Source organism: Zonotrichia leucophrys, chromosome 2, assembly GCF_028769735.1.
Source record: "Zonotrichia leucophrys gambelii isolate GWCS_2022_RI chromosome 2, RI_Zleu_2.0, whole genome shotgun sequence".
Taxonomy (NCBI): Eukaryota; Metazoa; Chordata; class Aves; order Passeriformes; family Passerellidae; genus Zonotrichia; species Zonotrichia leucophrys.
The window spans coordinates 30744785-30760784 of record NC_088171.1 but is presented as its reverse complement, the minus strand read 5'-3'; the positions used below and the strand labels follow the sequence as shown (position 1 = coordinate 30760784).

The 16000-nt window shown below is 36.4% G+C and overlaps 1 protein-coding gene across 1 annotated transcript in view; it reads right to left on the bottom strand.

Moving 5' to 3' along the window:
- Positions 1 to 990: 990 nt before the first annotated feature.
- AHR (aryl hydrocarbon receptor) overlaps positions 991 to 16000 on the bottom strand; it is a 63208-nt gene continuing 48198 nt past the window's right edge. The window contains exons 6-11 of the mRNA XM_064704426.1: positions 15472 to 15602; positions 14451 to 14653; positions 12751 to 12860; positions 10004 to 10145; positions 7944 to 9219; positions 991 to 4701 (exon numbers count right to left, since the gene is read on the bottom strand). Of these exons, the coding sequence (XP_064560496.1) occupies positions 4546 to 4701; positions 7944 to 9219; positions 10004 to 10145; positions 12751 to 12860; positions 14451 to 14653; positions 15472 to 15602 (2018 nt within the window). The 3' untranslated portion in view covers positions 991 to 4545. The remainder of the gene's footprint in view (positions 4702 to 7943; positions 9220 to 10003; positions 10146 to 12750; positions 12861 to 14450; positions 14654 to 15471; positions 15603 to 16000) is intronic.

Sequence of the window (16000 nt, the reverse complement as noted above, 5' to 3'; positions counted from 1 at the left end):
CTCACAAGACCCATCACATCTTTGATTTCACATATTTGGTTGGATCTTCAAAATTTTTCCACTTAGATACTGATGCCTTACTACTGTAGTTCTTCTTCACTTGTCAGGAAGACAAACTTCAAGAGATAAGAGGATTTGTAGAATGTGGGTTTATCAGAAAAATCAATGCACCAGAACTTACTAGACTGAAAGAATGGATGTCTCTCTGCAGACTTGGCTCAGATTCATTGACAAGCAATCAAAGCAAGCATTGCTTCCTGAAGGGAGCAGGAATGAAATGGGTGAAACTGAACAGAGCCCCACACTGGAAATTACATGTTGAGGTTGTTAAAAGTATACAATGGGGAGAATTTCATTTTTAGTTTTAGATGTCAACATACATTTTGGATGTCTAAAGATGTTTTGGTTTTGTATTACTTAGTTAGAACTACAAGGTGTCAGCTAGTAGGGAAGAATGCCTGGGCAGAGAGGAAAGAAGGCAGGAAGATAATTTGCTAAATTAATCAATGACAGAATAAAAATTTTAGAAGTAGAATCGGGCTCTTACTCTAGCTAGTAGAATTAACTCTACTTAAAAGGCTAGTTCTCAGATAAACAAAACCACCTGAGAATAAAACAGCTCTCAGTTTAAGTGTGTGAGTGGGAAACATGGTTCCTCACCAGGAAGATCTCCAAAATAGCTGTTTAGGAAAAGCTCTCCTCTGACAGAGCCTTGAATAAGATTATGACTTCTATCAACAAATTGCCTGAGCTTTCAATGCAGTGCCCTACTGCTGGTTTGGTATACCATGGTTGTTAACTTTCATGCTGATTAGAGCAAAGAAAAAACTTCATAAATCTTTAAGAAAATTGCTTTCTCCAGAAGAAAGTATCTCCTTCCTTCAAACAAAAGGACAGTAAGGTCCTATGCTGCTGGGAACAGGTTGATATGTGGATTGAAGGTGTACTTTTAACAAATGCAACAGACTACAAAGAAAAGGATAATCAGTGTTCCTTATATTATTGCTTGATTATTTCCAGATGTTACCTTATAGATTTGCAGTCTTGTTGAATTATACTTGTACCTTAGCATGTCTCTTTGTGCAGTGCAAGAAAAGTAAACAATAGTACTGACATACAGAGTTCATAGCCTCGTATTGATTCCGGATAAGACATTTGTCTTAATACACTTTACAAGACAATGGTGTAGTTCCAGCCAATTAAATTATTGCCCATCATGTCACTAAAGTGAAAAACTATCGTAAATTTGGTACACTGCATAGGGAATTACAGTGAAACATTTTCTTTAACATTACAAACAATTTAAAAGATTATCATGCAAAGCCAAAAGAGCACACAGGAAACAGTAATATTAGCAAATATTATTAGAAATAAACAAATTGTTTTCTTAACTTAATGTCATTTTGAACTAGCAATAAACAGTAAATACCAGTGTAATGTAAGTACCAATGGCCATCTCCAGATCACAAAAAAGAACATGCTTCTTTTCAGCAGCATCAATGCAGAAATCTGTTCCTGCCTCAGTACTGTTCAACTGTGATTTTACTGTGAGTAAGCAATGAATATAAGAGCCTTCCAACTACTAATTGTGGCTTGCTATTTACAAACTTTATTTATAAACTCATTTTCATGCAAGTATAAAATACTAATTCCATGGACAAATACACATTTGTTCACCACTCTAAATTATATACATTGTATTTGCATCTAATATTCAGAGAAGTGCAAAGTCCACAGTGACGTAAAGAACAAGTTTTGTAAACTATTTTAGATGACAAGCTCTCAAAAGATATTAGTAACCATACGATAAGGTATTTTTTGTATACTGCTGAAATCAAACATTTTTGTAGTAAAAGAACATACATTTCAGCTACATTCAAGTGAATATTTTATTACCATGTATTATGTCTTACAAACTTCAGTGGAGATGAGCAAGAGCGCTACAGAACCATACCTTAACGCAAGAGGTGTATTGCATGGTATGTGCAGGCATAGCCAAGGAGAGAGGAAACTGGAAAGGAAAACAAGGTAAGAAAACTTGTACAAAAATGGACAGTAATACTGACTAACACTGGGTTATAATCTTACTTATAACAGGCCTGAAGGGCTAATAGAGATCCAATTCAGAAACACCTGTGCACTGTAGGTACAGTTTGGTGCAGATCAAGAGTGCACTAATACAGTCAACGTTGTACGCATAAGATAATGCACAAAATACGCTGATATGCATATAAACAACTAACTTGTTTACATTAAGTAGGGCAGCACTGTTGTAGTACTGCATCCTTGGCACTTAGTGATAGGACAACATGTATTTGGTTTAACTAAATTCAAAAACAGGATATATAATGGTTTGTAAGATGGAACACATATATTATCCCTTTCAACCTTCTGGTTTTACAGCATTTTTCTAATTTTCCAGTTCAAATGCAAACATGACACACTAGCTAGATATGGAAGACATTTCAGATGTTGGCTTAAAACATCACCTTCAATTACAAAAAGACAGAATCAAGGATCAATTCAAATTATAGAAAGTGAATTTTTTACTATTGTCTTGTGCAGAAGACAAAATTTGAAACATGGGGGGAAAAAAGTGACCTTATAATAAAACCCACAATGGGCTTCTCCTGAATAGTAACTTCTTCCTTAATGTCCCTTTCATATATGCTAATTTCACTTAAAAGAACTGCTGAATTTATTAATCTGAAAAGTTGTAACTGAGACAGAAGTTTGGCATCATGTATCACATCACACAGAATGGAAGAAAACGAGCTCTTCTTCAAAGAAAGCATGTTTCAGCTAGGAAAGGATTCCAATTTTAAGTGATTGTCCTTTATTAAACAATATTAACAACTATCTGGAGGGAGCCAATTTACTTTTGCCATTGCAAAAGTAAAAAAATGGCTAAATTGCCATTTTACATTATATATAACAAATGTAATAAAATTGTTCTTAACATATAACGATGTAATACTTTAAAATTAGCTGTTTAAAATATTTTACAAAGACATTTTATTATATATGAACTATACAACACACAAAAGTATGACATATTTTGAACATATACACATTTCTGTATTTTTCACGTGGATTATTATTTTGCACCAAACATTGGTGTCTGCAATTTTACAGTCCTCAGTTAAAAGCAAAACAAAACCCCAGAATGTTTAGTGGATATGTTTAGTTTGGGTTTTTCTCCTGAAAATAAAACCTATTGCAAGAAGAATTTCTCTAACGATTTTTTTCTTTCCCCAATTTCATAGTTTACACAAAGCTTTCCAAATGGATCAACATACACAAGAAGAATAACCTCTCTGTTCTTTGCAGTGCAATTTGCCAGGGATAAAACTGAAACCAAACTGACCCTTTCCCCACTATTAACATTGAATATTGCAGTCAAAATATATGTCAATGCCAATCACTATTGAGACTCCCTTACCCCTTTTATTGAAAATGTAATCCTTTTCAATATCCATTTTAATGAAAATATTTGCATAGAGCAGTCTTGTATTATTTCTAAAGAACATTATGAGCGTTTTAACACAAGATAAGGCACATGTTTTTCAGCATTAATAATCTAAAACTAATCCTGAGGATCTGCTCCTCCCCCTCAGCAAAATCTGCTTTTTTAATATACCCTGTATTACCTGAAGAAAGCAGAAAAGCAGTATAGAATAAACTCAAATTCTTTAGCTGAACTAAATTCAGAACATTAACAACTTCTGATAATAGTGTAACAAATCCACAGATGAATTAAGTCACTTTCTAAACAAATAATTGTTAGAGGGAAAGAAGAAAAGATGCAGCCAGTAGCACTGTTGATGTTAGCTAAAAGTTGACATACTAGAGATGACATTTATTGTGAGTTTTGCTAAAATAAGCTCCCATCAGAAACAAGGTAGCTAAATTGTGAGGCACTTAAGGTTGACATGAAAAGGAGGAATGCAAGGGGTCTGTTTCATAGGAAACCTGAAGTTGCATATCATATCCTTGTATTAAGCCTTCTATTAAAGTGCTAGAAATGGAGACTTAAAACAAAAGGATTCAAATATAAAATAAGTGATTACAGAGCTTAGTATGCATTAAAATTAAGTGCTTTTGATTCTCATGAATTTAGAGCTTTTTAATAGTTTTTAAAAAATAAAGTCTGGAAATAATCCACATGTGAATCACCTTCCTTGTGCCATCAATGCTATTTGTAAAGTGCCCAATTATTTTCTAAATAACAAAACCATTTGCCTTATCTTATGTTGTATAGCATGACATAGTCTGTAGTATGTATGTAATCCATACTGCAAGGACACAGTCAGCCTGATGGAAAACAGCACATGCATACTTTAAATCAGAAGATTTAATTCCACCTGTCATTCTAAGAAGCCAGGTCTTGAATTACATATCCACCCGTATATAGTGCAACCAACCTCATATTCTCAAAATGGAATTTAGCTGTTCAAGTCTGACACTCAAAGAGAGACATATCAAGCTTTTCCTCAGAGCAACCTGATGCCCAGACAAAATCACAGATGGAGCTCTAGGTCTGAATCACATAAATCCACTAGATGCCAAATCTGAGAAGGATCTGGGTTCTTTTGGATGATGAAGAGGCTGAAGATGTGTGGCAGTCTGTGCATTACTGATCACATCTAACTGAGAGGGATATGATTCATTTACATTTCCTCCATTGAAACCATTTTGGAACTGGCAGGAAAAAAGAGAATATAAATGGTTAGTATAGGAAACTAATTTATTAATAAGTATTTTAAAGTCCTCCTAAAGACACACTGGATGAAATAATCTTTAAATATATTGATTAGCTTTAATTGCTTTTTAAATAATGATTAATGATAATGTCATTTACATTAAAAGAGGGACTGAATCATCAGTGAACTTTACCCATGTTGAAGTCAATGGCAGCCCTACTTCTGGCTAAGCAAAGAAATAATTCTATTATCTAAAGCGCAGTAGAGTTTCTATTTCTAGAAAGTACAGTTTGAGAACTCCTCATTGTCACATCCAGCTGTTACACTTTAAAAGCAACCTATTTACATCTTTCCGTGCCTGCAGTGGGATCCAGACATAACAGCTCCTCCAGGAATGCACATGCAGTCCTATCCATAAGCTGAAGCACACTGTGTGCAATCCACTGGCTGAAATGTTGCAGGGTGGGCTTTTTGACAGTCTTCATACTGACAGTGCCAAGTAAGAGCAATGAATGGCTTTCATCAGTCTTAACATAATTGTTCATAGGATTATTTTAATCACCTAATGTAATGCTTCCTGTCATGCTGTGGACTTTATCTACAAAATACTCCATTCGGTCATGCAAAGAAAATACAGCAAAGCATTTTAAACATTTCCATCATCTCTTTGGGAGTAGCTTATATCACAAGTACTCATTCCTTCAAGGTTTGTCTTTAAGAACATGTCTTACACATTCATTCATCCATTCATCTATCAAATTATGCTGGGTATTAGCTCTTTTTTCCTTCTATGCAAGCATTGAAATTTGACTAACTGTGCACAAGTTTTCTAAGTTTTCAACAACAAGGCCATAGCCATGTGAATTATGTTTTTCATCAAAGCTGACATACTTTTAAGAGTACACACAAGGATTTTTCTGACAGAATCAGATTATTTCAATATTCTTCATAAATAAGATGACCATACTCATAATTTTTTTTAAAGAATGCTCTCAACATAGAATCTAACTCCCATTGATTTCTCCAGAAAAGACTATGGAATTAGAATAATAAGATGACCATAGTACTTACTTAGGAAGGTTTCTCCTGCTTAATAAAGGAATACTGATTCTAAACAAGCAGCCAAATGATCACAGGCCTTTCTGTTGTTCTCCATCACTGAAAGTGATTTCAGTCTGCACTGGCTATGCTCCTACCACAATTACAAGATAGGCAGAAAGTCAAGGCACATGAACACAATAGAACCCTCTGACTTTCTAATTCCATAGTATTTTCATAGAGAAATCAATGGGAGTTAGAAGTCTGAAAAGATAACAATCAAGGCTTGTATAGTGACATCTGTCCTCTCTCTGGACTCCAACCACTGACAGGGATGTGAGTGTGCTAAACCCAGCCACCAAGGCTGTCCTGCTTTGTTTTCTCTGTGTGAATGTGGGCTCAGACAGCAGTATCCTATCTGCTTAGTGACATGAGGCTTCTGCTCATGCAGTGGTGCTCAGCCCCATGGAGCACAGGAACCTAACAAGAGGGGCTGAATTTGCCTCTGAACAGCTTAAGTAAGCACAATATTTCCACAAAGTGGCCTTTGATAATTTTTCTTTACAACAAACCAAAAATCCTATTATTATTGCAGCACAGCATTTCAGTAAATAGGAAGTAATAGACATAATTTTTTCAGAGGTGCTGTCTTAGTCATTAAACTTTGTATAGATAGACGTGAAGTAAATGCAGGGAAGAATATAAAAAGAAGGGTCATAACAAAAATTATTAAGGAAGTGTAACAACAAAATAATCTGCAAAATAAATGCATTTGAAACCAGCCATTAAAAATAAAAAAAAAAAAGGAATTGCAAATGTAATAGCTGTTCAAAACTGATGCATCGCATTAGTACAGCTTTTGTGTAAAGAGTAATGCTTTGTTATTGTAAAGACAAACTTGGATGGCCCTGGAGCTGCTCTGCAGCCCTATTAAGAAGCACTGTGAAAGACTAAACATTGAGCACAGCCAGGCAAGGCACAGCCAAGTCGTGCTCTAGCTTGCACATTGCAGTTTCTCAAAGTCACTTCATGCAATTTCAACCTCAGGAAGAATCCATTCATCATGCTGAACTGTGCTATAATTTAGGTAAATTTCTGCAATTGCATTCTTTTCAGCAGTGAAGCAGTTTTAAAAAGGGAATGTTTCATACTTGTATAAAGCATGTAAAAAATGGATATGCTCTAATTGCATTCCTCACCTTTGTCTTGCATAGGTTAAATGCCACTTTAATACTTTAATTCTGTAAATGCTTATGCATGTGCATAAGCATTTACAGGATCAGTACTTCAGAACATTAACTCACTGAAATACAACAACAAAAAATAAGAATTGTGAGTCTGTACTGTAGAAGCATTAACAGAAATAAAGGGTATAACAGAAAGTACTGCAACAAAGATTATTCAGAATCAGGAACTAGTAATTGAATTTTGTTTCTAAGTTAATTTTACCACTGAAGAGCAGTGATTACAACTGTAGTCTGCACTACAGCCAGGATCTTCTCTTCTATGACTTTTATTGTGCATTCTCCTTGGTGAAAAAGGACCAGATTATTTTACTGCAGTTATAACTTTTTCCAATTCTTATTTCTTCTGCAGTTAATTTAGACAGCAGCTTCAGGAACAAGCTGGCTTTCACTCATAGCAATATATAAAAACTTGGTTTTGCAGTAACATTGTGTGTAGGAGTGAAACAGTTCATATTTCAGGCCATTTTTATGATACTATAATCTAATGCTTTCACTAATCCTAAAATCATTGAGGAATCTGAGTAGCTAGACAATATTCACATTTCAAAACCTTTTTTTTTTGATCCTTACAACATATTTAATGAAAATGAAATGAAATAAGCAAACTCAATTCCTCTATAAAGGATTTATTAATAAATTCCAAGACTTAGAATTTGCTAAGATATTGGCTCCTATCAGGAAAATTACTGGTATAGAACCACAGACTAGTTAATTCATTCTTGATTAATACTGCTAAAGAGAGCTATCAGACTGCAGGTATACGTATATATAAACTTGACCAAATGCAATTCTCTTCACTCTAATGAACAAATAAAGCAAAGACATTCACACACTGCTAAGCCATCCATGTCAAACTCAGCAATTCAGTCAAACAAACTCTGCCCCCCAGCAGTCACCCAAAACAACATAAACTCGATTCAAAGTGCAAGCAGTGCAGCAATGCTGTTTACCATACCTTGTTCCCCAAGGGTTGTTGCTGCTGATTTGTCATCACAGGATCATACTGCATTTGATCCATGCAGCTGGGCTGTGCCTCCTGCGTGCACGGGTACATGGAAACAGCGCCTGCATAGCAGGTTTGAGGAGTCAGCATAACCGACTCAGAGTTTATCCCACACTCAAGGCTTTCAGGGACTTGCTGCAAACAACTGAGAAAATCCTCAAAGTTGGAAGAAGCAGAATAGGTCGATCCATCAAAACCTGCTGCAGGAAAATCCATTTGAGAAAAATTAGAGAGCTGTGGCATCATCGCTGTGGGTTGCTTGTAAGGAACAAAGTCTTGCCTACACTCATAAGGGGAAGTGTTAACTTCTGATTTGTAAGAGAACTCAGATGTACTGGCATGCATGCCAGGGAACATGTATTGCTGGGGCTGCTGCTGTGAGCAGCTAAGAGGCATGCCAGAGCTCCAATTTGTGAACATCCCATTGACTTGCATATGTTTCATCTTTTGACACAGCTGCTGTTGTTGCTGCTGCTGCTGCTGTTGCTGTTCCACAAGCTGCTTCTGGTGCTGATGAAGTTGATGTGGACCTAAGTCTTGCTGTACCATGCAACCTTCATTCTGGACCAAGGGCTGCTGCTGGTTACAGTCTGAATATAAGAAGTCAGATTTATTTAAGGAATCCTGAACATAAGTCAGGATTTCGTCAGTTATGTTGATGTCCCCAAGATCATCCACATCAGATAATTCAGTTTTAAAAAACTCCTCGTCCTGCTGAATACACTTTAGATCTTCAAAGTCAATACCCAGATTTTTCATGATGCTGTACAAATCACTGGTTTTGTTATCCTGAAAGAGTGCTGCACTGTCTTCAGGAAGTGGAACAGTACTGTCCTGGGAACACTCCATCAGCTCCCGTTTGAGAATGTTGTGATTTCCAGCAGGTAGGAGATTGTCTGTCCAGCCACCGCTAACAACACCACCCAGTTCATCCCTACTGTCTGCAAAGAAGTTCCGCTCAAAAGAAAGTTTATGTGAGGCTGGAGGGCAGAGATAAACAGACTCGTCTTGCCTTAACATGACACCTAGGAGGGAGTTTGGATCCACAGAGTCATCGTGTAGCGTTGCTTTGGCTCCTTTTCCCACTGTGCTTTTACTCTTCGGTTGAGAGGGGTCCATAAGGCTTGACATAGGGAAAGATACCTCATACAACACAGCCTCACCCGTGGCAAACATGAAGGGCAACTTCATGTTACGCTTCCGTAGATGTTCTGCCCCTTCTTCATCTCTGAAAATAAATCAGATATGTAGCATGGTACTGCAGTAATAAACAGTTATTCTAATCTTTTTGTCCCATGGAATTAACGTAAAAAATGAACTATTCTATTTGTAGGCATTTTTCGAATTCCTACCTATTCCAGCTCAACTTGACTGAGTTAAACCAAGAGGCAGATTATGAAATAAGGAGCTTATGACTGTAATACCACATTTACATATTACATTTGTAATTAAATCTAGACAGTATACACCATTTTCTGTGCATTATGGGCTGACATAAAAACAAGTGGGCTTTGTTCCATGCATTAAGCTTTTCTTGGTATAGAAAGTAAATCAATACTTGAAGTATCAATTTTTCTCCACTTTACAAACTCCTTAGCAAAAAATTATTTAATCTATTTAACAAGGCTGAATTCCATATTATGCAGAACTTTGTTCAGTACTAAAATTCAGGACTAAATTTGTTATTTGTTACTCCTTCTACACAACTGTGGTTGGATTTCTCAGGTTTTGCTCATTGGGATTGAATATAGTGCATAGAATAACTTCATGCTTCTGCTGCTGACCTTTTTCTTTCTAAGAAATATATTTGTCTGAAGTTTTATGCAAAAGAACTATGCCACAAGTTCTGAAATACCAGAATTTTCTACCTGTTTGTTAGCAAGAAAGAATTTGGGGAATTTGGAATATAAAGGGTAATAATTTAAAACCAGATATTCCTTTGTGAAGAATATAAACAGCCTCAAACTACTTTTCAGTTTGGAAGTGTACTACTTTATGAACCGGTGACTTACGTAAGAGGTCTTTGCGTGGCAATGATGTAATCTGGTCTTCCATTTTTGTAGACAAGCCGTGCATTTGCCTGCACCCAGGCCCATCGATTTTCTTTGGTTAGAAGCCTAAATACAGTCATTCCACTCTCACCTGTCTTCATCACTAAAGAGTAAGCATACTGTTTACTGTCCGGCAAATAAATCATGAAAACATTCATGTCATGAACAAAATCCCATTTGTAGAAAAATTTTACAAATCTCATCTCCTCAATCACCCAATTTGGTGTGGCATTAATACATTCCCAGTGAATCAGGATGACTGATCACTTCAAGATGTCTAATGTACTCATAAAATAGAAGTCAAAACTGACTGCTAGAGATTGGTAGATATCTGCTAGAGATTGGTAACTTTCTATATGGGGCTTTGTCCATTATTTCTTCAAAAACAGAAATTAATAAATTCTAGAACACGTAAATGGCAAACGCCCAAGTCTCTCTCACCCTCATAAAGCTATTACTTCAACATTTAGAAAACACATTAGTTCTGAATGCAATCCTTTCACATTTTGACTGGTTTATGCACAGGTCAAATGTGCATAAATATGTACTTAAAAATCTTATGTTTCATTCCCATTACCACTAACAATGCTTCATAAACATACTCAATGTTTACAGTACATTTCTGTACTGGGTTTGTGTGGCCAGGTTTTGGAGTGACAGGGAGGGCTACAGGGGTGGCCTCTGTAAGAAGCTGCTAGAAGCTTCCTCCATTTCCAGCAGAGCAAATCCCTAGGAGATCCAAGGTGGACAGGCTGCTGGGCAAGTCTGGGACAATTAGAAATCGTGATAACGCCTCTGTCATAACATTTGAGAAAAAAAAAAATTATTGTGTAGATATAATTGTGGCCAGAGAAGAGCGGGTTGAGAATATGTGAGGAACAATTCTGCAGACACCAAGGGCAGTGAGGAAGGAAGAGCAGGAGGTTTCAGAGCTGAGGCTCCCCTGCAGCCCATGGTGCAGAGGCTGTGCCATGCAGAACCACGGGGATGCACAGATCCATCCACCTGCAGTCTGTGGAGGAGACCCATGCCTGGGCAGGTGGATGGCTTACAGGAGGCTGTGAACCCATGTGAGGCCAGTGCTGGGGGAGGCTCCTGGCAGAGGCTTGCAGACCCACAGAGAGAGGAGCCCATACTGGAGAAGGTTTCCTGGTGGAAGGTGTTTTTATGGCCTTACTTTACTTCCCCTTTATCCTGCTCTTTTGTTAGTAATCAATTAAATTAATATGCCCAGATGAAGTCTGTTCTGCCTGTAACAGTATTTGGTGAGTGATCTCTCCTGTTCCTTATCTCAATCCATGAACCCTTCATTATATTTTCTCTCCCTTGTCCAGTTGTGATGGGCTGAGATGGAGAGGCTTTGGTGGGTGCCTGGCATGCAGCCAGGGTCAACCCACTAAAGTAATTTTGGTGCCAAAACCCAGGACCACGAGGATGCTGAGATGTGGAGGGTAACCATGAGAGGTAAAAGGCAAAACAAGTACTGAACAATCTTAGAGAGTAAAATTATCATGGGGAAGTTTTGTTGCAATTGTGGTGAAGGGACAGGGGCAGATTTTGTGCAAATTTTCCAATTTCATTCTGTGTTGTGATGAAGTTATCTTGGTTTTTGTGTGGGGAGCTTTAGTTTATTTTGGTTGCTTTTTTTTGTTTTAAGTGAAGGTTGTGTGATGAATGTGAATTTTAAAGATAATTCTTAAATATGTGATTCACAGAGGCAAGGGGTGGAAGTAATACAATTGCTCAAAAACCCTGCACTTCTAGACAGAAAAACTAAATAAAATGTATTAGGAAAGTCTAAGAATATAACCAAAAATGCTTGCTACAAAACCTATTTTCTTTATTTTAATCTTAGCATTAAAAATGTAGCAAAACCAGTTCTAAGAGAAAGCTTCAAACCATTCAAATTTCATCCCCTTCTACTCTGGAACCATCTCTTTTTCTTTATGAAAGAAACAAAAATACTGATAAGCAACAGGGACTGAGCTATACCTGAAGCTGAAAACATGTTTAAATAGGCTGAGAACAACCTGCTGAGGGGCATTATCCAGTTGTCTATGAGGGGATAAGAGAAAAAAAATTTGAACTTTTCAAGAGAAGTCAGTGGAAAGAAGTACCATAATATTCTGAAGATGATTTTGTAAGTTCCAAAAATAACTCTGTTATAACTAACAGCAAAAGTAAAAAACAGTCCCCTAAATAGTTATACATCAGATTGCTGGTGCTTATTTCCTCAACACTATACTTCTCTCCATAATTGTTACTTAAACCAGATCAAGCTGCCAAGAATCAAACCCAGAAATGTTTGGAAGCCGGGATGTTAAATCAGAGATCAATTTGTGGTAAAAATCTTACACTAGTATCAAAAGAAAATGCTATATCATCTTGTTAACAGGAAAGCTATCCTTGGTAGTCCTCTTGCCCAAAGAAAGTTCTTGAAATAGCAGAAGTTGAGTTGAGCAGAGAAGCAAGTGAGAAGAGCAAGATGTGACAGAGACTGGAATATTTATCCCAAAAGAGTCTAAATAGGAATATTAAACATTTCTTTAATCAGTGTAAGTTTTTAGAAGGACAAGTAGAACATATGAAATGAACAGTGTTCTTTTTGTTAAAAACCTCTTTTTTTTTTCTATAATTCATATTGCATTCATACTGAAAAAATCCTCCATGCTTTGATTTTACAGTCTTTTTTAGGGAATGAAACTTACTTCGGATGTGATTTTCAGCACAATAGAGCATGTCAGCTGCATGAATAAACTGGTATCCTGTTCCTCTCATACACAGCTCTGCTTCAGTGTATCCCAGGACAATTTTTCCTCTGGAAGATAAAACCAAAAAATTGCAACACAGCTGATGAAGCAACTCACAGAATGAATGTCGGCAAGTTAATTACGGCTAGAATATTTCAGATGCAAACTACAGTTTGTGGCTATATCAATTATACACGGAAGCGGAACAGCTCCAATAAAACATAGAGTCAACAAATCATAAAACTTTAACTAGTCTGCCAGGTTGCCTTCAGTGACTAGGACTGGGTTCACAAAACCATTAGATCATAAAAAAGAGTGGATGCCTACAGCCAGACTCTCAATTCCATACTACTGAACATTTTCACTCCTAGCAGGCAGCTCCCATTACTTCAAAGAAAGACACTGCTTTCTTAGCCCTGCTTCTTATCATTTACCTATAGGTGCTTGTGTGTAGAATTAAATAAGGGTTTAATTTCAGTCATCTAAAACTTCTTGTCTAAATTAGAATTTTTAGTAGCTTAATGTATCTCAGAGCTACATCCCCTTTGCTATTGAGTGGTATGAGACCCCTGTGTTTGCATTTAAACAAGATATGACTCAGAGGTCATGACTGACCCTGCAGCTAACATTAGAGTACTTTACTAGAGGCTGGGGAGATGAAACACTTAAGAGAATTCATGTGATTGCTGTGCGATATCTGATAAAAAGACATGGTCAAAGAGAGACTTAAACAGGATTTGAAACAAAGACATGGAGATGCAAAGACAAAAGGTAAAAAAAGGGGGAAAGTAGAGATCGGAAACAATATACATAAAAGTATTTTTTACAAGAGAATAAAAATATCAAACAGAGAAAAGAAACACTTGTGTTAACATTTTGTTGTTTTTTACTTGTATCAGCTTAGAGAAATAAAACATTTTGGTCTCTCAGTAGACAAAACACCAAGTAATTCAATTCTGTCCTGTAAGTAGGCATGGAAACCCATGTGAGAGACTCCACTGAAAACAAAGCATTCTAAGTCAAAAATGGGAGGGAGAGGAGAAGGAAGGAGGCCAGAGGTTCTTATTTTGATAAAAAAAGCATCCTAATGGGCTTCTTGCTGTGCTGAAACAATATTTTGATCTAGTACTGCAGTAGTGTTTCCAAATTTTACATAGGGAAAAGAATGGTTTGGAAGTGGGTAAAATCATACTATAAAAAATGTATTTAAATTCTGTTGAAGGAAAATACATTTCCATTGTATTTTACATGTATTTGAACTGAAGGAGAAATGTGGAATGAAATTAAACACATGCTCTATCAGTTCTAAAACCAAATTTCAAACCAGATTTAACATGAAACTTTTCCTCTTCCCTAATTCATTAGTATGCCATCTTTCAGTTTTTTATTTTGCATTGGTTTTGCAGGTATTTGCTTTGTTTTTCTAACAACTGAGAGTCAGAGAGCCGCATGCCATTCCAAGGAAATAGACTATGGCAAGCCCATTTCTCTTTACCTGATAGCAGGGCTGGAGAGAAAAACTTCAACAGCTTCTACACTGCCATCACTGGAACAGTTTATATACCAAAAGAGTAACCTGCTTTATATTTCAAATACCTACCTGAAACCTATTTCATCAGCAAATTATTAGACAATTACAGAGAACAATTTACACCTACTTTGCATCACAGCCAGTGGGTGTGAAATCCAGTTTGTGTTTAGTTCTGAAGATGAAGTTTTTGGTTCGTATCTCAAGGATGGATGGTGGCTGCAGGGGAGTGGCTACTGCAAACAGTGCAAGCTGAGGAGACAAAGCAGCACCATCCTTCCCTTTCTTGTTTTGTCCATGGAGAAACTTCAATCGTCCTTGAAAATTCATAGCCTTAGGATCAAAAAAAAAGTAATTGTTACATGTTGGAGATATTTAAAAGCAATACATTTTTGTTATTATGTAAATATGCATTTTTCATTTTTTTAAGATCCATCAGAATCATTCATCCATTTTATAGGATGGCATACATAAAAGTTAGCTAACAAGTACAGAACACTGTTGTTATACCCCTGACGATGTCACTTCAATATCTGCTAATAAAGATACTGAAAAATTAATTAATGGGAAGACTATTCTGTAAAATACCAAAAAAATAAACATATAGTATCACATATCAACTGGGGCTTCTAATATTCTAATGAACATACATGCATATAATTATATCATTATTTCTCTTGCAAATTTGTATGTTCAATTTTGCAATTCTAAAGAATTCTATTTTATAAGATACCACATAGGGGGTGATAAACCCTTACTTGTTTTAAAATATAAATAATTTAATAACAAAAAATGCATTAAAAAGAGCAAGCACAAACTTTTCCAAATAAGGAAAAACTATGGTCCTCTTAATTATCATAATTTACTGTATCTCAAGATACTCAACTTGCTACAAGAAAATACTCCTGTGATGCATTTTAATCACACAGCATTTTACAAAAGCAGTTGCTTATTTTCATTTAATTGGGGAAACTTGGCCATGAGAAAGAACCTGCGCCTGGTTGTGACAACAGTCTTAAAAGGGAGACATTCAGTTCACTAACTGAAACATTGTGGTTCAAGCAGCCCAGATAGCTTTGGAGACTTACAAATAAACTAAGATTTCCAACTTTTAAGCATATGTGGAGGTTTTTATGTAACTCCATACTCACCAGGAATCCAGATGAATTATCCAGGAGGCATCGTAACCTGCAGATGAAATTCCTTTCCATAAAGGAAGAATTCTCTGGAGGAAGTTGGTCTGGGTTATAATAGGTTGCTGGCTGTGAAAAGCCATTATCTCCTGCAGGAAAGGATTATTTATAAGGATTATTTTTAGAAGAACACCTAGAGAAGGCTATCTATAACAAACGATCTTCCTTCTCATAAACAATGCGTAAGGTCGTGACCTGAGCAAGAACAATGTAAACTGGAAACATCCTCAGAACCTATTATCATTGTAACACTGAGGTTAAACACCAATTCTTCAGATGGGATTATGTTTTACAGGCTATGGGATTTGAAAACTGAATATAATTTCAGGTTTTGGGTTTTTTTTTTTTACATTGGGGCTTTTGTTTGTTTGGGTTTTTAATTCATTCATTATTTTATCCACAGCCTAGATTCTGGATCAGTTGCAAAGAGCAGAGCTCTCAGCAGAGAACACACCAGTGTTTCTACAATGGTAGGATCTCCAAAAAG